We start from the raw sequence: 23,216 nt of genomic DNA, 5'->3' as shown, positions 1-23,216 counted from the left end.
CATGCTACAGAGATGTCCTGGCCTACAAACGCTGTTTTAGTCTGGGCGGAGGGCTGAAACGGAGAGGAAAAGATGCCTCTATGAATTTAACCAGCTTATTGTGAACACACTTGTGTTGTTAGGATCCAAACAATTTAAGTTATAGGGGTGTTCTATAATTCAGCAGCCTCACATGCCATTTTTGTCAGATCTGTTGCCTTATTCTTTCTCTTCTCTTTACTTTTTCCTGGCCTTCCTCTTGCACTCCACTGTGTCAGACTGTCCCGCAAAAGAGAAATAGTTTGAGAGTAACCCATAAACATTATTCAAAGATTGACTGGAGGGTGAGAGAAAAAATGCAGGGAAGACTTGAGAGTAGTGAAGATAGCTATGTGCAATGTGAAATATGAATGAGGACACTCTGGGCTTGACAAAGCTGCTCTGTTGTATGTCATCCATACCTGGCTAGACACCTTTAATCCTCTTTCCTCTCATAGAATAGACTCCAGTCAACCTGAAACCGCTACAACTGCTGACTCTTAACTGTAATCATATCTTAGTCTTTTCTTTGCCTTGCTTTAAAGCATTTTTCAATCGATGGCATTGCTCTACAGAAGCAAACAAGATTTGTCAGGGTTCATTTGAGTTATTTGTAACTCACTTGTTTGATATTAGATACAGTCTTAAAAGTCTTTTTTTTTTTTCTTTAATTTATGACGTGCACTCCACATCATCATTCAGTTATTTGTTGTGCTCCAGTGACCCACACTAACCCTCCACTCTCTTAATCTCTTTTTACAGGGTTTGCCTTTCCAGACTGGGCCTACAAGCCCGAGTCGAGCCCCGGGTCCAGGCAGATCCAGCTGTGGCACTTCATCCTGGAGCTGCTGAGGAAAGAAGAGTATCATGATGTGATCGCATGGCAGGGGGACTACGGCGAGTTTGTCATCAAGGACCCTGATGAGGTGGCCCGGCTTTGGGGTGCCAGGAAGTGTAAACCCCAAATGAACTACGACAAGCTGAGCAGGGCACTGAGGTATGATGACAGAAAGACTTGCTGAATATGTTTGTTTCATTATGCATCTGTATGTGGGAGTGTGGATTCATTCATAGTTATTTGCTCCTATTCCTGACCTTTAACTTACACCAGATAATCTGTTTCCTGAAAAGCCTAATGTTGCCGCTTCACGGTAATCAAGATTATTATAAAGATCTGTGGAATTTACCATATTCACATAAACATACGGTAAAATTTTAGGAGCCCACATGCCCCAGTTAAGTGCCTAAGTTAACTAGGGCATGTGAGACCTTGCAATCAGATTATACAGAAGACTTGTCTATTAAGAATAGAACAAAGGACATGCAGTGCCTCTCCCAGGCCACTCTTAGCAGGGAAGAACTGCGAACCTTGACTAGTGATATTTTCAAGTGGTAGAAAAAAAACAACACAGAAAGTGTAAGCTTGTCTCTGAACGAAGTTGACTCAGAAGACTATTTTTCTCATAAATGAGACAGAGAAAGGGAACAGAAAGCAGTTAAGACAGTGACTCAGGGACGTCTAAGTGGAGGTGTCTGCAGTAACATGATGAAAGAAGTGAGATTTGTCTGGATTGATGCAGTAGCAGCAAACTTTTTTACTGGACTGTTGTGGTGAGGAGGGAGCTGAGCCTAAAGGTGATTTACTATCTGTGTTCAAACCTGTGGTCATGAACTCTTTAAAATACTTTATCCTAAGGCCAAGTTCACTACAATCTCCTTCCCAGTGGCAATGTGGTTTCCATGTGTGAAAAGGATGTGTGCACATCAGAGCACCAGATCAGGAAGGTTGTTTGTTTTCCACATGTAGACAAACTAGTACTGGTGCAAATGTTTAGTAAATTAGGTTATGACTTTTAAATACACACAGACACCCCAGGGACTACATTTATTTTGAAGAAACATTCTGTAGTCCAAATTGAGAATACCATCTGTGACCCAGGCAGTTGATTCCAGTTACAGCGATGACCTGCTGGAAGCCTTTCATTCAGCTTTGACTCTCTGGCTCTGTTTCACACAGACATTCCATTAGTCATGCCTGCCTAGGCACTAATAGCACTTAACCAAGTCCATAATACTATTGCAAGATTGACCCTGGCCACATGCCTTCACACGGCGTTGACCTGGACCAGTAGAGTTACAACACTGACCCATTTGGCCACTCACACCTTTACACCTTTCGGTTAAAGTTCTATTCATGGAACTCAGTCAAGCCCATTAGTGTGTTATGACAGTGATTTGGCACAATTAAGGTTGTCACCCCAGCTTCAAGTTCAAGTATAATGATCACATGAAAATATAACTAATGCAATATCATGGTAATGCTTTGTTCAGGTAGTTCAAGTACTTTTCTATCAACTACATTATGATTCTCTGTCATTTTTGTCACTTTATCATTTGATTTGGACCGCCCTGTGGCCAGTTTAGCTTCATATGCTGCTTGTCATTCACTTATTGTGAAGGTTAATGTTGGGGAACATTTTTAACTTTGTATGCAATGGTCTGGCTAAATCTGTTTTGCTGACCTTCAGATCAGGTTTGGTAAGTATGAGGTGAATCAAATTGGACTGACATGTCAGTAAAGCAAATTGCTTCAAGGCCAACAAAATAATTCTTGGTATTGCAAGGACAAAAAGGTCAAATCTGAGCCACACAGCAGCTGCTTCTAAATTTGCCTGTACTTTTGGCTTTCATAATGAAACCTTAGTTCACAATGTTGTTTAATAATAAAAAAGAAGATACACCTGATCAATTTTGTGATCCATGCTATTAACACAGTGACCTCTCAGCACATTAGAGTTCAGTATTAAAGACTTCCAATATCCTTGGAGAACTTCTCTCAGCTGATTCCCGTTGTAGTAAGTTGCAGTGACAGAATTTTCCCTGCTGTTATTTAGGATGGCTCAACAGCACAGTGTGTGGTATTGTCTCCATTCTTTGGTTGTTTTTGCAAATAACATCATTTATGATAAATGAAGTAAATTGATGCAGTAACACTGCCGGGTGCTAATCACTTACACTATGTTGCAATTTCTACAGTTTGGTCATTTCTTTTTCAAATGTAGCTATATTCTTACCTCCAGGGCATTTCTATCAAGTTTATTTACATACAGCAGCTACAGTAACACACACAAACATACACACACTGGTGACAAGAATCACAGAGCGGAACCAGCTGGCTTCCATATCAGATTACAACAACAAAGCTAACACAGCTTCCCTTTAGTATAAATTTTGTTAATGAGTTTTGCTTCAAATGAGGCTTAATATTCATACTTCATTTTTCATTCTCTTGCCTGAGTATTTGAATATTGGTCCAACATTACCCCAGCTTGTGGTAGTAACCACATTAGTGACATGCTAACAATAAGATCAACAGAATAACCTTGAAATAAACACTATAACAAAATAAAATGTGGCAAAACTTACAGCTTCCAAGTTGGAAGCTGAGTTGCAGACTGCCAGTATCAATCGATCACTGAGTTTGAACTGTGACTGGCCCTTTTATTGCTTGTTAAATATTTTTAGGCATTGATTCATTCATTTAACATTTATTGAATTTTAGAACAAGAAGGGCCTATCCTCATGAGAAAAAGAAAAAAACAAGATTATAATGTTTTTTGCAGTTGCTTACCATCTCCTGTGGTTGACTTGTCAATAGTGCAGTATTTCAAAATTGTGGTTATTGCAACAGTCATATTTTTAAGCGCAACATATAATTCACTGTGTTGTGTGTCCAAGGCTTGTTGTTTATAGCCAGGCAGGGCCAAAATTAGGCTAAGCACTTTAAAGAAAGTCACAAAGGCCAGTAAAAGAAGGAGATGCATTGAAATGCTTAATTTAGAGTGGAGAGGGTTTATGCACGCCGTTTACTCTGGTGAGATTAAGATAATGTCTGTTACAGATGTGATCTTATGGGGACAGAGGAAATTAATGGACTACTAATGTCTGAAATGCATGTCACACACACACACACACACACACACACACACACACACACACACACACGCGCGCGCGCGCACACACATTCAGACTTGTAGACAGGATTTAGAGTTCCTGAATTAGAGAGAAAAAGAGTATGCATGGGGATGCTTGTGGTCAGGCTGTGTATTTATAGCATGTCCATCCTCTAGAGCTGTAACAGATTTGGAGCTTAGGCTACAGTAAGTGCTTATATATAGCGGGTCTTAGTGCCCTCTGATGGACCAGCCTTAGAGGCTGATTATCAGCAACTTTTCTTCACAGGAGTTTCCCCTCTGGCACTCTTGTGTGCTGTCCCCACCCACCCTCTTATGGCCAGGTTGTCTCCCACTGTGCCTATAAATGTAGCAGAGAGTCACTTCAGGCTTAGAGTGAGAAGGACAGTCAACAAACACCCGCATGCACACACCCACGTCCACGTTGTCACCTGGTTTGACACCAGAGCTGCCGTCAGTCCTTCACTGCAAGAGACACTGGAAGTGAAGCGTCTCAAGACACACATCAATAGTAATGTGGCAAGAGGATTAATGGCACTAAAGATTAATGAAGTTATAAAGGAGGAACACAAGCACACATGTGCATGGTAACAGTCCCCATATGGAGCAAACTGCTGGAGAGCAGGCCACCTTGTGCCCTTCATATGGAGAAAACCTGGAGTCTGCTAATAATGGAGACCACAGTCAGCATGTGGCAATTAGCATACACACACATGCTCACATACTTGAAAAGACACGTCTGTTTTGAAGTGTTCTTTTTATCACTTAGCCTTTGTAATTATTATTTTTACCTCAATGATCTTATGCTTTCCTGTCTGCTGTGCACATGGTGGAAATTCCCTTAATCAGGACTGCTGTATTGTGTGTGTGGATGTGTGCGTATGTGCTGGCTTTCCGTTGAGGGGACACAGCCTCAGTCCATGCGTCATCCTGGTCTCCCGCTCCCACGGCTGCTGTGAAATTCCCACTCCTGTTGAGAGGATTACACTCATACTGTGTATGTGCATGTGTGTTTATGTGCAAGTGTGTGCACGTAAGTGTGCATGTGAACGTGTTTGATGGTGAAGAGGTTAGACTCTCATTTATTAGTGTTGTTGCTTAATTTTTTTAGGAATGATTTTGTTCTGTCCTGTTACATTGAATCAAATGCATGAAAGGTTCTATCAGGTCCGTCATGAATTCAGCTCTTTTCCAGTCATGCTCACTTTGTGATTTTATATTCCTCAATCCTTGATAGTAAGTGCTATCTGACAATTTTGGTGTAAGAAATGAATGAAAGAAGCTAACAGATCGATGCCAGTAGCTTTCATGTTCTGAAAGGTAAAATTGCTGATTTCACTTACGGAGTTTGGAGAGATTATATTTGGCTTATATAAGGAGTTTCCCATCATCAAAGTAGCGTACACTAAAACTGATATTTGGTTTTTTTTTTTATTATATATATATATATATATATATATTTTTTTTTTTTTTTTTTAGGTGAACCTTTTCTGAAGTGGCTAAAATACCTATTGTTGCTAACCCTGTCCACAGTTCATTGCTTAGCTTCTACACTGGTGTCCTCTCTCTGCTTCTCTGAATACACGAATATTGATAAATACAATACTACTTTAGATAATCCAAACTATCCCTATAAGCCTCAGGTGCATTTACATCATGAAGAATGATTTGGTAGGACAAAGAAGTAAACCCGTCCGCCTCCTGATTCTCTGACGCACCGTCTCGCTCTCTTGTACTGATCCACAAAAGAGAGTAGCGGGAAATGAAGCCTGTTGCCAATCAGTCATTGCAGAGTGCTGGCTTAATGAGTGTAATCATGCTAAGAGGTCCCAGCTCCTAGAGACCTCCAGGCCCCCCTGGCCTCCAGTCAGCAGCCCGCATTGGCTCCAGCACAGTGGTCAGAGGTCAGGGGGACTGCCACGCACAGCTGGCAAAGATTAACAACACAGCACATGTGCACATTCACATACACAAATGCACCATTGTACACAGACTCCTGTCCATGCATGCTTGCTTGCACACATGTTTGCACTGTTTGCTTCATTTCCAACATTCATTTGACTGTGATGGGCCGCCACAGCTGGAAAACTGCCCACAGAAAAGCACATAAATAGAGTGAAGGTTCCACAAGACGACTACTGGGTATGGTGAAGCTGTAAAAGTCAGGGCATTTTGTTTATCAAATGTAGGGCTGCACAAATAATCAAAATTTTACCCAAATCGTAGAAGCTGCAATTTTTTGATAAAGGAAAAATGTGGGACAAAACAGCTCTATAAAGAAGTACTGTAGTGCTGCAGAGATGCACTGACCTACAAATCATGTTGTCCAGATGTAAAAAAAAAAAAAAATGCATATGTTGGGTACAGACCCCAACAAATGTCACGTCATCATAATTAAATAAACTATATGAGAAAATGCATCTAATACCCTCTTTTTTTAAAATGACAGCTGACAAATTGCATTGTTCGTATAGTACGTTTTTTTTTTTTTTTAATTTACGTTACTTCATTTATTTACTTTTTAGTTCATTTTACTTTTTCAAAGTGTTCTGATGAATCTGTTTTTGGAACTGTACTATCGCTTATTAATATTCTGTGTATTGTTTATTTAGCTATGAGATATAGGGAGGGGTATGTGGATGAGAGAGATTCATAATATTAAAATGTCTGAAGACATGTTAGACACAAATATCAATAAAAAATTTATGGTACCATGGTAAAGTATAATGTGACTGTTCCACTGTCCTATTTTTCCAAAGAAATCCCTGATAGAGCCTACAGTAGCCATTTTTAATCTGTAGCACTAAACGTGGCTCTGATGTGCTTTTTAGAAGTAACCTCAGTGACCACATCTACAACACATACTGCAGGAAATATTGCTGCATATGCACAGAGTATTACTCACCTAGCTGGCCGGGTGTGTTTGTAGGTCAGAAGGCCCCTCTCTACAGCAGCACATTGTGTGGAAACACCCAGGGCTAGGGAGAAACTGCAGAGGGAGCATCCAGGGACAGTACCACTGTATGACTTTGTGTTCGACGTATGCTTGCGTGCATTGTCTTTCCATTGTCTCTCTCTTCAGCATGTATGTGTTCAGTGTACATGAGCGTTGTGTGTATGTCATTGTCCCTGACTGAATGAGGCCTTTATTTTCTATGAGGGTGGAATGCACACACACCAGAGTGTGCTCGAGCACATATTCACACCCACGGAGCATGTGACCAGCCTAATCGGACCCTGACGAGATCCTCCTCTTCACACACAAACACATACATATATAACCCCCACCCCACACACATATACACAGAGCATGTCATGTGACACCTTCCCTTATCATACACCTAACTCAGCCCACATCCCTGCACAAACACATTTCATTTCCTTTCTGAGACAGTAAACACTCGTCAAACCTGGCCTCTACACAAAGCACTCTCACATGTGCGCACACACACCTGAGTGTGAGCAGCTGGTGTGTGTGTGCATGTGTGCAGAGAAGGATCTGGCTGGGATGTGTGTGTGTAAAAGCCAATGCTGACGAAAGAGGCAGAAAATAAACACGGGGCTCATGGGGAGTATTGTAATCCCAACTTCCTGTCACAGTCAGCGCCTATTTACAGCCCAACAATGGGCAAGGCACAGCCTGTCCACGCACACACAAGCGGGTTGGTTTACTTCATCTTTAGTGTTGACATTGGTGTGTGTGTGTGTGTGTGTGTGTGTGTGTGTGTGTGTGTGTGTGTGTGTGTGTGTGTGTGTGTGTGTGTGTGTGTGTGTGTGTGCATACAGTGATACTGAAATAGATTGGTGACCTTATACACATATCATATTATAGGCTAATACAAAAAGTTAGCAATAGTGGACAGGTCTTTTGTCCTCAAGTAATACCTCACTATCTGAACTGTCGGGACAGAGACACGTCACGTTCCATACTTGCTCTGGCCATCAGTTGTAACAGTTATGATAACATTTTACTCTCTGAGATGTCAGAACACTGCAACGCTGCTAAAGAAACGGGGCAACAAGCATGAGGGGTCAGGCAAGCATACAGTTTGTAGACAAACCTCCAGGTTAGCCAAACTTAAAACTTGAACTTGAAACCTGAATGATAGTCTGATCATTTGACTTGGACTTGAGTCAGACTTGAGTCAAAAATTGGATGAATTTGATGACTCAGCAAAATCAAAAAAAGACTTGTACTTGCAATTCGACTAGAGCTGCAACACCAATGACCTGTTGCTTCACTTGGACTTGTGTTTTTGACTTGAAAAGACCTTCCCCCAAGCCAAAATATGTAATTTAAAAAGTGTGCCCTAAAACAGTTCATTTCCTGAATTAACTAACATTACCACCATTCATAATCAGCAATTCAAACCATAATTTTCTAGATCCAGTTTGTTTGAACCAATCTGACCACACCCAATCAAGTTGCAAGAACATGAAGAACTAGCGCTACTTTACTGAGCTCCATTTGCAAGAATGATATTCATATTCAAATTCAGTCACTTGATGAGCACAATGTTATCATATCCAGTGGAACTGGTGGACAGTCGGAGCAATGAGCAATTTTTTTAGAGTAAAAGAAGACTAGTTTTCCTTTGAGTCATAACTTTTCAAGTTTTGTTCTGTTTTATTTTGTATTTTCATTTTAAGTTAATGTATGGTTGTTTGTGTTCCAGATATTGTTGTGTTAAATGAACAAACTATTTATATTAGCCTGTTCAAACATGTCAAATAACACAAGGTTAAATAATAATACTGTGTTATTTCCCCGTAAATGGCTTCAGTCCTGGCTAAGGTGTGTAATGTGTGTTCATTCATTGCCACTGAGTTCCTGCGCTCTGATGTGTGTGTCTCTTTCTGCTTTGATCATATTGTTTTGGACCACAGCAGGCATATGTAATCACAGCCTTAATCCCTGGCCTAGAATCACACACAGTAACAACTGAGTTGATAGAAAGCCTCCCCTCGGTTTCCCTGAAGGCTTTGCCTAAATCCATACTTGCATTGATTGTTCAATCTACTCTTTTGGTTAAACAGCGAGAGGGATAAAGCTGCATCTCCTGGATGATACGTTCTGGGGGTGTGTGGGGGCACACATGCGCCCATGTGTTTGAGTATGCCTGAATGAGATGGCAGTTTATAGAGTCAGGATAAGGGAGAGGTGTGTGTGTGTATATGAGTGTACTTGTGTGTGTAAGGCGAGTGCGGTGGGCAGCTAAACACAGGCACTCAAAGAATCTCTTTCTTCTCTTTTGAAGTGAGTTCAAATGCTCTTCAAAGACAGTCTGCCTGTATGACGGCGCAGGAGGAGGGGGCATGGAGAAAGAATGGGTGACCATGTGCTCTAAACACAGCTTCAGTTGCTGCGGCTAGAATTACGCAAAGTTGTTGTCTGCTTCCAACTATGCATTTCAGCATTCTTTGTATTAGCTACATTTGTGAGTGCAGCCAACAGCACACAAAATTTGAGTTGGCCACACTCCCTACTATCAGACTGCCATGAGCTAGGGTCAGACACACGTGTCAGCACAGTGATATTATTGGCCTTTGGGATGTGTCCATGTTTATGCCAATTACACACTCAGATGCTAGTTTAGGAGGTACTCCTAGTTAAAACTAATGCAGTCTAGTACAGCAGCCAACAATAACTTGTATGGTCATGAAGGGTATAATGTTCAGTTTTTGCTAAAATTGTTTTAGAGAGGTGTTGATTTAACTTCATAGTCATTTTGGAGGATGTAGTCTGTGATGTTGATGAATAGTGAGAGGTGTTTCAAATATTTTGTCCCCCTCATTTACATCAGTGAAGATAGAATAGTAACAAAGCTGTTTTATTACTGTGAGGATCCACTGAACGTGATGCAGCCAAGTGGCAACCCCTGGGTCTGAAAAATTAAGGTCACTCAGAGGTGCAAAAAACTGCAGTTCCTCAAATGGTCACTTGTGGCTGGCTCTAACAGCAAGTTAATCCCCCGAGACCCTCCATATTAAAGGTTATTTTTGGGCTTTTTGCCTTTATTTAGATAGGACAACTGAAGATATGACAGGAAGAGGGGAGAGAGGAGGGGATGACACGCAGCAAATGTGCCACAGGCGGGAATCAAACCGGCAGCCGCTGCAAAGGACTGATAGCCTCAACACATGGTGCACACGCCCTACCAACTGAGCTATAGGGGCGCCTGAGACCCCCCATAATAAAATAGTCAACATTACAGCAGAAATAAATGTTTTTACAGCCTGCGACAAAAATGTTTTTAGTCTATATAGCTCATATCCCCGTTCATGACAATGGGGGTGAATTTTTGTACAACTCACCCATTTAAATGGTATTCCGCTAGGGTAGCCACTTCATTCGGCCACCTCAGCTCCACTCTTGCTCTGCATCATCGCCCATTTTTGGATTACTTAGCTGAATCAGAGGGACCGCACTGTGAGCTTGACTATGGCTCTTCAGAAACCTATGGGTGACATTACAGAGGCGCATATACATCCAGTGGACGCGACATGCGGTTGACCACCCAAAACCTCGCCTCATCCTTGCTAATGTGCGACTGAGCCTTTACAGTATGCCCCTTTCATACCCAATCATGATGCTACCCCCTGTGACCAATTAACCTGTTTTCCATGTGGAATGTTCCAAACAGGTTGTTTCGAGCATTCCACACGTGTCTTTTGTTGCCACTGTCACAACTTGTTTGAAACATGTTGCTGGAATCAAATTCATTAAAATAAGCATATATTTACACATATCAATGATGTAACAGACAGACAGTAAAATATTAAATATTTTGTCTATGTACTCTTTTCAGTTGAGTAAGTGTCAAAAAAGATTAGCAAATTATCTTTTTTTTTTCTTTATCTATGTTTTACGCAGCATCCCAGCTTTTTTGGAATCGGGGTTGTTTGTCCCCTGCCTCCACGATTTTGCATAGAAACTGAAATGATGTGCTGCTTACCTCATACAAAGTCAAGTAAATTGTAGGAAGATGTTGCAGGATGCTTATTTAGTTTTGCTAACTAGCATGCTATTCACTGGCGACAAGCAAGAAGTGGTGGAGGCTTGTTTAGTTTAGTTTATATCAAATTTTAGTAACTGTGGTGCTTCAGAAGCTGGTAAAAGTGCAGTATGTCATGAAATTCTGCTCCAGTTAGGAATTTCAATGTGTGTGACACACAAACAAATTACTCTTAGATGTTTTTGTTTGTTTTCCACTCTTGCAATCCATATTTGTTTTGGACCCATATGTTGGCCCTTGCACAGCCTGTTGACTTTTCTGTCATCAGCTAATTCGATCACAGTCCTGTTGTGGCTTTAATTCTGCTTGACTTCCTGCCCATCTCTGTCCGTCCCCTCGCTCCCAACTGCCTGTCTGTCCCCCCCCTTCCCGGCCCTTGTGAGTGTCTCCCCTAGAGCAGAAATTACATGCTGCTTTGTGCCTGGCGTAAACAATGTTTTCAACAGTGCAGGCCTGTCCTGTCTCTCTCTGTCTCTCCCTCTCTCTCACCCTCTCCCATCGCCTCAGGGGACGAGTGGAGAGCGCAGGGAGGAGAGAGTTGGGATAAAGAGGAGGGGGGAGGTGAATTGATGAGAGAAAGACAGAGAGAGGTATCAGTAGGATAAAGGGAGAAGAGGAGGAGGAGGAGGAGGGTTGAAGATTGAAAAAGAGCAACAGTCTGTTCCCAGAGAAAAAATGGCCCAACCAGTCTGTGTAATAAGCATAATAAGAGGGGGTGAAGGGCGACACCTCCCCACCACCAAACAGACAGACACTCACACTCACACACACATACACACAGCGCCGTCTGGATAACTACCATTCAGTGTAATGATAGTCAATGGGCTCTGATTAACTCAGCATTACCTACATACCCTGAAGCCCCTATCTTTGTCAGCACACTTCACTTAACTTGTGCCAGCAGACACATGCTGGAGGAAGGGAAAGCGGAGCCTTTAGTGCTATAAAAGCAGGTAGACATCCAGACATGATGAGCAAATGTGCCGTCTGGTTAAATCTTGCGTTTAATAGCCAAGGATAGTGTTGAAAGGATAGGTGGTAGTTTTGGTGAGTGTGGATGGCACACAGGCTTGTTATCTCCCTGACGGACAAACAAACCCTGCGTCTTTGTTCCTTTCTTTGCTCTTTATCTCTTCCTCTTTTCTTCGCTCCATCTCAGCCCTCAGCGTGTGAGGCTCGGCAGCCAGGGATCTAGAGGTTACATAAAGTGGATGTGGATCTGGGTAAGAAAAGGAGAGAGATGTTACATAAAGAGCTGTAGCTGGACAAAGGTTAATAAAAATGGAGCCTTGTACTGTAGGCAGGAGCCATGGGAGAGAGAAAGCTTGGAAAAAACAGAGAGAATGGCCATTACATAAACAGATAAAGATGGGGTGAATTATTGGTGGCTTTGCTTTTGGTGTTACATAAAGAGATGGGTCCATCTAGCAAAATGAATAACAGAATGTGTTGTTGTGTGTGACACTTGCCTGACAAAATCTGAACTTAAAAGACCTGAAAATTTTACTTTTTTCTAATTCCTGACCTTCATTTAAGGTAAAAAGGAAGATTTATTCATCATTTTACCACACAGGGTTGTATAACGAGATTAAAGCCCCACTCCCAGAGTATTTTAGCATTTTAATGATATTTCATATTATTCTGAGTCATTTCCTGACTATGTTGACTAACCACACAGATCGCTAAATGTGTTTTGACAAAAAGACTTGATTTAATGGTCAATGCTAAAAATTTTTTAGCTGTGATTGAACGAGAACTATAGTGTATGACTGTAGTAGAAGCTTATACGTCATCCATCAAGTTGTATAGGCGCACTGCATCTTTGTCACATTTGTCCATTTTGCTGCTTAGTCTCTGGTTATAAACATATATACGTAGATACTGCATTGTCTTTTGGATTATACGTCAATTTCATCGCCATAATGGACATTTAGCGTGGGATGTAGCTTGTTGGCTAACAGCTTGGGTCCTCATTTTTCAGGCGAAGACTTGGAGAAAAATCCCCCCAGATCCCTCTCATAACTTATGCTGTATTCTAGACAACATCGGAGCTCAGAATTTCGCAGTTGAAATTTCCAACTTCTGACCTCAAAGCGTTCAAGGTACACGAAGCGAAGTTGGGCAGATGGCAGCTCTTAAAAGCAGCGTGGTTTGGCATTGTTTTGACACAGAAAATGGAAATGAGGTTGAATGTATTCTGTGACAGAATAAACTTATATATAACCACTCGACTGGAGCAATATGTGATCGAATTAAGCACAGACATGGACATTAACCTGCAAGCAGAGCTGGCTGCTGCTGCTAGTTCTGCTAATGTAAGCCACACTTTGGCAGGCTGGGTAAATGTTACCTTTTGCCCACAGACACTGTGATCCATTTTGGTCTGAAAAGGTGAATCATGTTTTGTAGGTTAATGTGCAGTGTTCATATTGCTCGGCGCAAAGTGCCACATTCCACCAGCATTTAAAAAATTCTGCGATTGTAGACTGTGATTAACGGCTTCAAATGGCTCTCAATACAATTCTTTTATTTTTTGGACAATTAATCAGTTAATAAGTTGTGCTCAATTTTAACTGTTTTCTGAGTGTTTCTTACTGCTAGATTAGTCAACTAGTCTAAATTAAATTTACATTTAAGCAACAGGGAAATTAGTCACTAGGAACATCCCTAATCCGTGCTATCACTGTCTATGCTAATGATGTCAACCAATCTGGTTGGCTGGTCTGGATTAACCCCACCCCCCTTCTCTGTTTGAGAAAGAACATTAACCTAAAAACATCAGTTAACACTGGGAGGAGTGGGGCTTTAAGTTGTAGTTCCAAAACAAAAAACTCTTTTTTTTGTGTTGCTGAGGATGAAGGAGTCGTCTCACAGCCTGAGAGAAGAAGCTCCTCTGTAGTCTGGTAGTACAGCAGCACTGAAACATATGAATTAGTGAAAGTGTCAGTCCTGCAAAATACACAGAAAGTAACACACACCTGTGTCACGGCAACTTTTAATCTATTAGTTGTCAACTATTAAATTAATCTCAATTTTGATAATCGATCAGTTAGTTTGAGTAATTTTTTAAGAAAGTAAAAGCCTAAATTCTCTAATTTATTTCAGATCCTTAAATGTGAATATTTCCTGGTTCCGTTACTCCTTTATGACAGTAAACAGAATATCTGTAGACAAAACAAGACATTTGAGGATGTAATCTTGGGTTTTGTATAACACCGAAACATTTTATGCCATTCTCTGACATTTTATAGACCCAACAACTAGTCGATTAATCAAGAAAATAATTGACAGATTAATTGGTAATGAAAACAATCGTTAGTTGCAGCTCTACCTGCTTACTCACCCTTGTGCCCTCTCAGTCCATTCACACTCCACACCGGACTGCAGTGTTAATGCTGCATACATTAACCTCTGATCTCTTGATTGTTTGTTTATCCCTCCACACAACATCACTGCTGCTCCCCTACTCAGTCCGTCTACTGTTGCTCATCTCTCTGTTCTTCCTTTTTCATCCCTCTTTCTCTCTACCCCTCTCTTCCTCCTGCTCCCGCCCTTCACTGGGTCTGCTTTGTGCAAATGTCATACAACACTCTGTAATATCTATCATTAGAAAGGGGGGGGGGGGGGGCATGAAAGACTCATGCTTATTAAAGTGTGTGCTTGAGTGTGCAGGCACATCTGTCATGGTCTTAATGACTTCAGGAACAAATGATATTTTAAAATGAGGTATACATGTTAGATAGATTAAATGCTTCAGTGCTGTTAATAGCTCAGTATTTATATTTCTGGCGAATCTAAAGTCAGTGATTTAACTCTGATATGTGTATTTACATTTGTCTTTACAAGGCATATAGCAATACCAAAAACTCAAGGTATGTACTGTTGTATATCACAATATTATGTTTTCTGATTTTGTATCGATTCTTAAAACATTCTATCATGATGTTGTGATACATGCAAAGATTGATGGCAGTGGTTCATTTTGTGTTTTGTTACGTTTAAACTCCCAACCATTAGATTGCAGTGTTATTATGTATCTTCACTAACCTTCACTTAAGATTTGCTCACAGTATCACGATATATTGACGTATCAGATACTTGCCAATACACATCTCTAATGATAAAACCATGACAAAAAATGCACAATACAGTTATTTTTGCGACATTGAAAAACACTTGAAAAATGTATTTTATTAAATAATCTGATTTGTACAGTGTTTTTTGTTCATGTAAATTTTGTTTGCCAGCTATGACCCTAAACATCATAGCTGGCAAAAACTTGTCTTTGGCATTAAATGTTTGGATTATGTATATACAATTACAAAACAACAGACAAATCAACACTGCATCAGCGAGTAGCAGTCCTTTTCTTAAATAAACTAAAATGTAGTACCGCAGTTGATATCATCACAGTACTGAGACATTTTTTTATGTTTTATTTATTCGATATATTGTTACATCCCTTGTCTTATCATGCATTAAGCACATGTGAGCTTTTGTGTGTCTTTTCTTAACATTTTTCTAAATCCTGTGCTTTATTCTCTTTACCAGATACTACTACAACAAGAGGATCCTCCATAAGACCAAAGGCAAGAGGTTCACCTATAAGTTCAACTTCAATAAACTGGTTTTGGTCAACTACCCATTTATCGACATGGGCTCCACTGGTAAGCCTGGACTGTATGGCACTGTGTGTGTGTGCGCGTGCATGCATGCCTGTGCATGATCAGATATCTCATAATCCCACAATAGGATAGCATGATTGCATAAGATTACACAGAAGAACATTATATACTTTTTCTCAGTATTTTCTCTCTCTTTTTTGTCCTCTCCCTCCTTTTACGTCTCCAGGAAGCAGCGTTCCTCAGAGCGCCCCTCCTGTCCCCACCGGTGCAGGAACTCACTTTCGCTTTCCTCCTTCGACCCCCTCTGAAGTCCTCTCCCCAAATGAGGACCTGCGCAGCCCCAGCAGCATGTTCAGCTCTGTGGCTCGACGAATGGCACGTGGGTCAGTCAGCGACTGCAGCGACGGCACATCGGTCAACTCTGAGATCGAGGAGGGCAACACGGGAGCAGGAGAGGAGAGGGGAGAGAGGGGTGTGAGTGGAGGAGGAGGACCTGGAGGTGGAGGAGGAGGTTACAGAAGTATCATCCACCCCCGTCTGTCTCATGAAACCCTGTTCCGCATGTACGGAGCACCAGGTAACCCCGCTGGGCACCCAGGCTCCCGTGGCCCCACGGGGCACCGCATCCACCCAGAGCCACTGTCCCCCTTCCCTGTGTCCCCTCTGCCAGGGCCAGGTGGAGCCGGCCTCCTTGCTCCTCCTCTGTCCCCTGCGCTCTCCATGACCCCAACATCTCACCTCCCCTACACCCCCTCACCCACCCTGTCGCCCATGTTAGGCTCCCACTTCTCCTTCAACCCAGAGGACATGAAGCGCTACCTGCAGGCCCACACTCAGTCGGTGTACAACTATGGCCTTAGCCCCAGGGCATTCCTCCAGTACCCAAACATCGTCATCCCGCAGCCCCACCGGCCCGCTGCCGACAAGAGCGGTCTGACCACAGAGAGAGGTGACAGAGCAGAGAGAGCAGCGACAGCAGGCGGAGGAGAAAGGGGAGGAGACCGCCACCACCATCCACCTCTAGCTCACTCTGCTCACCACCACCCACATCCGCCTCACTCTGCCCACCCTCACCCCCATTCCCACCCCATGCATCACCCGCTCCACCTGGGCGAGGAGCCTCCACACATGTCTCCCTTCAAGTTCAAGCTGCAGCCGCCGCCCCTGGGCAGGAAGCAGAGGGACAGTCAGAGCCAGTGTAAAGCCCGGCAGAGCTCCATGTCCTCAGGATCAGGATCTGGCTCCATGTCGTCTACCTCTGGCCTCGGCTCCTCGCTGTCGTTCGGCAGCGACCTGAGCTCAGCCAGCGGCTCAGGACTCATCTCTGCCTCGTCCTCTACACAGTCCCTAAACAGTGCAGGACTTCCCAAGATAAAGGTGAGATACAGAAACACAAATATCCCCTACTGTGATGAAACCTTTCCATGCCAAGGCCCCCCTAATGGTCTCAACTTATGGCCAGGACCCCCTGTAAGATGTGTTAAAAAAACAATTGAATTTTATAACAAAGGTTTAAAAAAAAAAAAAAACAACAAAAAACCCTTCTTAATATATTTATTTACTTTTATTAGTGCAGTAATAAATTTCTTATTTTATATTTTAACATTTTTTTCCTCTTCCCTCCATTTGTCTGAGGCTCTTCAGCTCCCTGGTGACAGCAGTGTTCCTGTCTATAAACAAGTTTGAATAAATATAATTTAGCTAAAATACAATTAAGTAATATTTAATATCTTCGCAAATATTGGGTTTAGTAAAAGTACATTTTACTTGATACTGGCCAGTGAGTTGTACTGCAGTAGTGAGATTTATTTAAAAGTATTTGTTTAAATTGTTACAAGAAATTTATCAAGTACATGTTACTTTTTCAGTGTGTGCAGATTTGAACTTGTTATAATTTTGATTAGAGTTACTTAGTGTATGTGTTTTATGTTTTATATGCATAAGTTTTATGTTTTATATGCATAAAATTAATTGAAATCAGTATCAGTGAGTTCCTCCATATTCTGTTTCCCGCTTTGCTCATCTCTGTACCTGTGTCTGTCCAACTGTCCAGGTGGAGCCCATCTCTGATATCGAGTCAGAGGAAGAGGTGGAGGTGACCGACATTAGTGATGAAGACCCAGATGAGAGAGATGAAGAGTTTGAGCTCTTCTCTCCTCGCCACTCCAGAGCCCCTGACCACCACCATCGGCTCTCTAACGGCACAGCTGCGCCCCAACATCAACCCCATCCTGATGAGGACCTGGACGAGGATGTCTTCAAAGCCCCTGCTCCACCTCCACCTGGCCTGATGCCCTTCTTCACCTCGCAGCACATTCACTCCAGTGCGCATCGTGGGCTGCCCATCCTCAAGAGTGAACCCATTGAACCAGGGGAGGGTAACACACCCCCACCTCAGTCGGGCTCGGCAGGAGCACCTCAGACGAAGTGCATCCCCCTCAAGCTGCGCTTCAAGAGGCGCTGGAGCGAAGACCAGCGCATGGAGGCCTCACAGGAGGAATCTGACGACAAGAAAGTACGACCAGAGGAGGAGAGGGAAAGAGAGAGGCAAAGTAATGGACGAATGGAAATGGAGGAGGACGGGACGGGCAGCGGAGAAGGGGACAGTCCTCCCCCGTTAGCGTACGAGGGCTCTTTATCCACACCGCTGAGGGTGAGCGCCGAGCTGCATCGTGCCACTGCACAGCTGTCTCTGGAGAACAAAGACTGCTGATGAGAGATACAGTCCAAACACTACTGCTCCAGCAGCACTGGAGGTGGCACAGGAGTATGTAAATGGTCCCTCTGTAATCCCTCTCCCACACTGACAAACTAGATTCCTGAAACCTCCAGTGAACTGAGAGCACAGTCCAACATACACACATATAAACCAACACCTCAGAGACAGCCTGACTCTTGTTCTGTCAGATCCCCCATCAACCCTCTGTCTGGATCAGGGCTCCTCTGGGACACATCCTTTGGGAGGTGGGACTAACTCAGACTCGGCCACCCCAGGCACAGTGACTTTAAACGGAGCTGAAATCTCTCTACTCGCACAATGTAGTGTGATTTATGCCTGCTTTACGGGCTGCAAGTTTGTTTACTTCCTCTCAATGCCATAGTAACTTTACCTTTACCTACAAATTCAGTGATCTTTTATCCTTAAGTCTGTTACTTCACTTTTCACAGTTAGCTTGGTACGTGTTGTTAATAGTATTTACAGATCATTTTGTATATAATGTTTTTGAGCGTTTTGATCACCTCAGCAGGGTCCGATATTAACCGTGACCCAATGGCCTGTGGTCACAAAAAGTTACTCTGTGGCCGCCAAGTTTCATCCCCATACTGTGAGCCTTCATCAACACAATGTGACAGCTCCACAAACATCCTGATCCCTTTGTGCCTTTTAGTTCCACATTCTAAAAAAATGGAGAGCAGTACTAGCTTGCTGGCCGGCTACTGAAGTCTGGGTTCGCTCAGCCAACTCAAACTGCTAACGCGATCATTAGAGAAGGGCCAGAAACCTAAATGACAAAGAAATGTGGGAGTGAAAGGAAAGAGGAGTTTAAGTGGCGAGAATATGACACATCCAAAGACGTAGAATAGTGTGGAAATTCATGAGGGAAATGGACAACACAGTGTCACAGTAGCTGTATTAAATTGCCTTTACTGTATTGTTTTTTACATGAGTTTACATTTGAGCCACCAAAAGTGGCCACCAAATTTAGGGGCTGGTTAGCTCATGGGGCTAGTGCTTAAATGTATTAGTGTCTGTCGCTGCTCAGTGTCTTAGATAACCATTACCAAAGTTAGTTAGCTTGCTAGCTTTGTCTTCTTCATTGAGACTCATCAGAAACAAAATAAAACTCACCAGAAAACCCCTTGGCTCATCTTTCCACTTTCAGCTGTTCACTAGCTAGCTTTCATTGATTACGGTTGTATATGAAAGTGGTACTTAAAATGTGTGCTGTGTGATTTTGTGACATCCATACATTATTATTGCAATATATTATCCGAAAAGTTACGATTTAATTTTTAATTTACTATATCAGTACTTTGTACCCACTCGTTCCCCAGTTCAAAGAGATATTTCTACATCCTAGTAAAAATACCTTTAAAAACTCTCTGTCAGAGGAAATCCCCATTTTTTGCCATTTGCGGAGTTGCTGTATTGTGGGAATTATTTGTTTTTGTTTATTTAGGAGTGTGACACATCAAAGGCCCTTTTTTCCCACCTGAACTTTGTCTCTGGTTGGCTAGAACTTGTTGTCTCTGTTGGTTAGGTTGCTTATAGAGGCTGTTTTGCACAGACATAAACACAGGTGTGTCTTGAGATTTTTGACTTGCCCTTTGGTTGCTTTGTGCACAAAAAGTTTGAAAACCACTGATCAAAGACACTGAGGTAATGCTCATGCATGCACCAAGATAAAAGTAAAAAGTGAAGTAACTAACTTAAAGGTGGAAAGTCACTGAGTGTGTAGGCTAAGGTAATGCTGCTATTGGGTGGACAGGAAGTAAAACGACATGCAGCTCATAAAAACCTGATACACATCATACTACACTGTGCGAGCAGAGAATCAGTGGGAGGCTCCCTCATGAAACTTGGCTCCGAGTTCACCTCCCACCTGGCCAGTGAAGCTCCAGATGCCCTGCCCCAGTAGCACAGCGCCCGCCTTCAGGCCCCATCAGTAGAATCAGCAGCCAGTCAGCACTTTTCCTCAGGGGACACACACTCCCTCACAGCCCAGCAACACACCTAGGACGACAATGTGCACACTCCTCCCTTACGCTACTTTTCCCATAAGCTGACGGGACTTTGATAAGTGCCTGTATCTAAAAACCCACAGCCCTGGAGTGACATGGAAGAGAGCAAAGAAGGGAGAGGACTGCCATGAGTAATCATTCTTTAACTCATGAAACCCAGATACTGAAAAGTCATGGGGGGGGGAAGAGGAAAATTTGTTTTAAAGACTGAAGAGTGGGGCTGTTGGGTGTTGTCTGACTGACTCTTAAACCTGGCCCACTCCACTCAGGGAAGCCTATTGCTGTATGTTTATTGGAATCATGCACACAAACACACACAAGCAAAAAAAAAAAACAACAACAGCGGACTCACAGTGGAAGCATCGACTGCAACTCAAGAATCACACATCCACATTTATTACGCATCACACAGAAACTCTGGCACACTTGTTCTCTCAGAGCTTTTGACTTTTGTATAACCTTCCTTCTGTCTCTCGCCTGTCCTGCCTCCTCTTCTTTCTCTTGCGGACCACCTGTGGAAAAGATCACAACTCCACTCACAGAAATAATTTTAACCCCAGGGACAGAGAGGAAAAGAAGAAGAATGAAGAAGTCGAGGAAGGACTTGCTGAGGGGGACCACAAAGGGGGAAGCAGCAGGGGAAGGAAGGGGGTTTGAGGGGTTCCAGTAACTGTTAAACTAGCCTTCTCTCCTCACCTTGTACACTGAAAATAGTTTCTCTCAAGTCCCAGCAGCACAGAATCTCCTAGTTCACCAGCGAAAGCTCCTCTAACAATCATAGATAGTGTTAAACTAAACCAGCAAAGACACGCGCGCACACACACACACACACACACACACACACACACACACACACACACACACACACAAATGCACAACACTGCCTTCAGCTTTTAAACATGCTCCCTTCTCTAAGTCTGGACCAAAGTTATTGTAGTGGACTAAAACTGAAAAGAAAAAGAAAAACTGCACTAAAGACTGAACTAAACTAACTGAAACAATATTGTAGGTACTTACAAAACTCACTAAAATGAAATGAAAACATACAGAAAATGTCTTAACTTTAGTCTGTCAAATTTGGTAAAACAACACACAAACTAACCAAACTCCACTGCAGAATCAGTTATTTTACCTCACAGAACATGAGAATTGCTGCTCTACCGCTTCCTTGATCATTTTGTTTTTTGTTTGTTTGTTATTGTGTGACTTTGGTGAATTTGAACTAACCTTTTAAAACATCAAAGTCACATAATAACACAAACAAACTAACAGATCAAGTCAGTGGAAGATCAGCAACTCCGGTGTTCTGTGAGGTAAAATGACTGATTTCGCCCATGGAGTTTGGTTGGTTTGCAGAGAGTGATATTTTTCTTTTATAAAAGTATTTTATTTTGGAAAAGGCTGTCTGACAGCAAGGTACAGCAGAGAAAATATTCTAAAGAATACATTTAAACCTACAATATGTTACATCTCTGCATTAATGGGTTGTGTTTGTATTGTACTGCTCATAATATCTGTTCTGAACTTTTTAAATCTTGCCCCTAACACATACCACTTAGATTATAATTGGAAAAAAAACAAAAAACTCAACTATAACAATACAGCTTTAAACAATAAAAACTAAACCCACTCTGGAAACTAACAAATCAAACTGAATTCAAGACAAAAATTAAAAACAAAATAAACACTATAATAACTCTGGTCTGGACCACCGGCTCTCCCTGTAGTGGCGTCATCCTCAGGCCCTGAGAGTGTGTCAGACTGCCAGGCCTGTTAAACTACATGAGTGTGAGAGCCTGAGAGAGCAGGGAACATCTTAGACCTCACACACACTTACACACACATACACACACACACTGCCTCTCTATGCCTTGTTTTTATAGCATGTATAAAAGTGCAAACTGAGCTCTAATAACACACATGCAGACTATATCTTTATATATTCTAAATGAAATTATTAAAAAAAGTGAGATTTTAAAAGAACCATAGCATTTTAATGATATGATTGAGTCAGGATTTTTTGTAAGTGGATTATTTTGAGTGGCAAGACATGCCTTACCACTCATTTGGTAATACAGTGTGGGGGTCAGTTTTTTTTCTTGTACATTTGTTTCATAGACAAACAAGCCAGAGAAAAACAGTGCAGGCCAGTCGACCAGAACAAAAACAAAAAACAAACAAAAAAACAAAAAAAAAACACAGGAGTCGAACAGACTGCTAATGATTCAGATGTGTGGTTCACTCTGCTGTTCACTTCATTTGCAGTAGCTTTGCCCTCTCAGCGCGCAGCACTCTGCTCTTTCCTGTCTGTACAGTCGAGCTCAGCTCAGCTCAGTGGGGTTCTCCCGGGCCTGAGCTGTCCTGGCCCCAGGCCACCTCTCCAGGCCCTCCGCGTGTGTGAAAGTGTGTGTGTGTGAGACTGTGTGTGTGTGTGTGTGTGTGTGTGGTTGTATGCTCAGAATTAGCTCATGGGTTATTGGTAAAGTAGTAATCCTGTCTTTTCAGCCAGTTTGTGTAATGCTCAAAAATTCACAGCAGCTCTGGATTGGGGCAAAGGGAGAGGGGGTTTATTTGAAGTGGGGTTATATGAGGTACTTATTGATAGACTGTCTATAATCTATAAAAGATGGTGGGCAAAACACTCAGAATTTGGAGAAGAATAGAGGAGTACCAACACTGTAGTTAAGCAACGAACTGCTGTGGACAGGATCAGCAACAAAACATATTTTATCCACTTTAAAAAAAACACATCAAAAGAAAAACTGAGTATTTAGAATATTTCTACTTCTATACTTAGTCAGCAGACAGCCTTTTCTGACAGGAAACCTCTCGCCTCTCGC

At 42.3% G+C, this 23,216-nt stretch overlaps 1 protein-coding gene across 1 annotated transcript in view; it reads left to right on the top strand.

Moving 5' to 3' along the window:
- The window catches only part of erfl3 (Ets2 repressor factor like 3), a 59,605-nt gene extending 40,999 nt beyond the window's left edge, over positions 1–18,606 (top strand). Inside the window, exons 2-5 of the mRNA XM_084727186.1 lie at positions 781–1,015; positions 15,560–15,675; positions 15,860–17,010; positions 17,687–18,606. Coding sequence (XP_084583312.1) covers positions 781–1,015; positions 15,560–15,675; positions 15,860–17,010; positions 17,687–18,346 — 2,162 coding nt within the window. The 3' untranslated portion in view covers positions 18,347–18,606. The remainder of the gene's footprint in view (positions 1–780; positions 1,016–15,559; positions 15,676–15,859; positions 17,011–17,686) is intronic.
- The last annotated feature ends 4,610 nt before the right edge of the window (positions 18,607–23,216 follow it).

Source organism: Lutjanus erythropterus, chromosome 9 (genome assembly GCF_056507025.1).
Source record: "Lutjanus erythropterus isolate fLutEry1 chromosome 9, fLutEry1.hap2, whole genome shotgun sequence".
Taxonomy (NCBI): Eukaryota; Metazoa; Chordata; class Actinopteri; order Lutjaniformes; family Lutjanidae; genus Lutjanus; species Lutjanus erythropterus.
The sequence above is the reverse complement of the archived record's forward strand: the minus strand, read 5'-3'. Positions and strand labels throughout refer to the sequence as shown.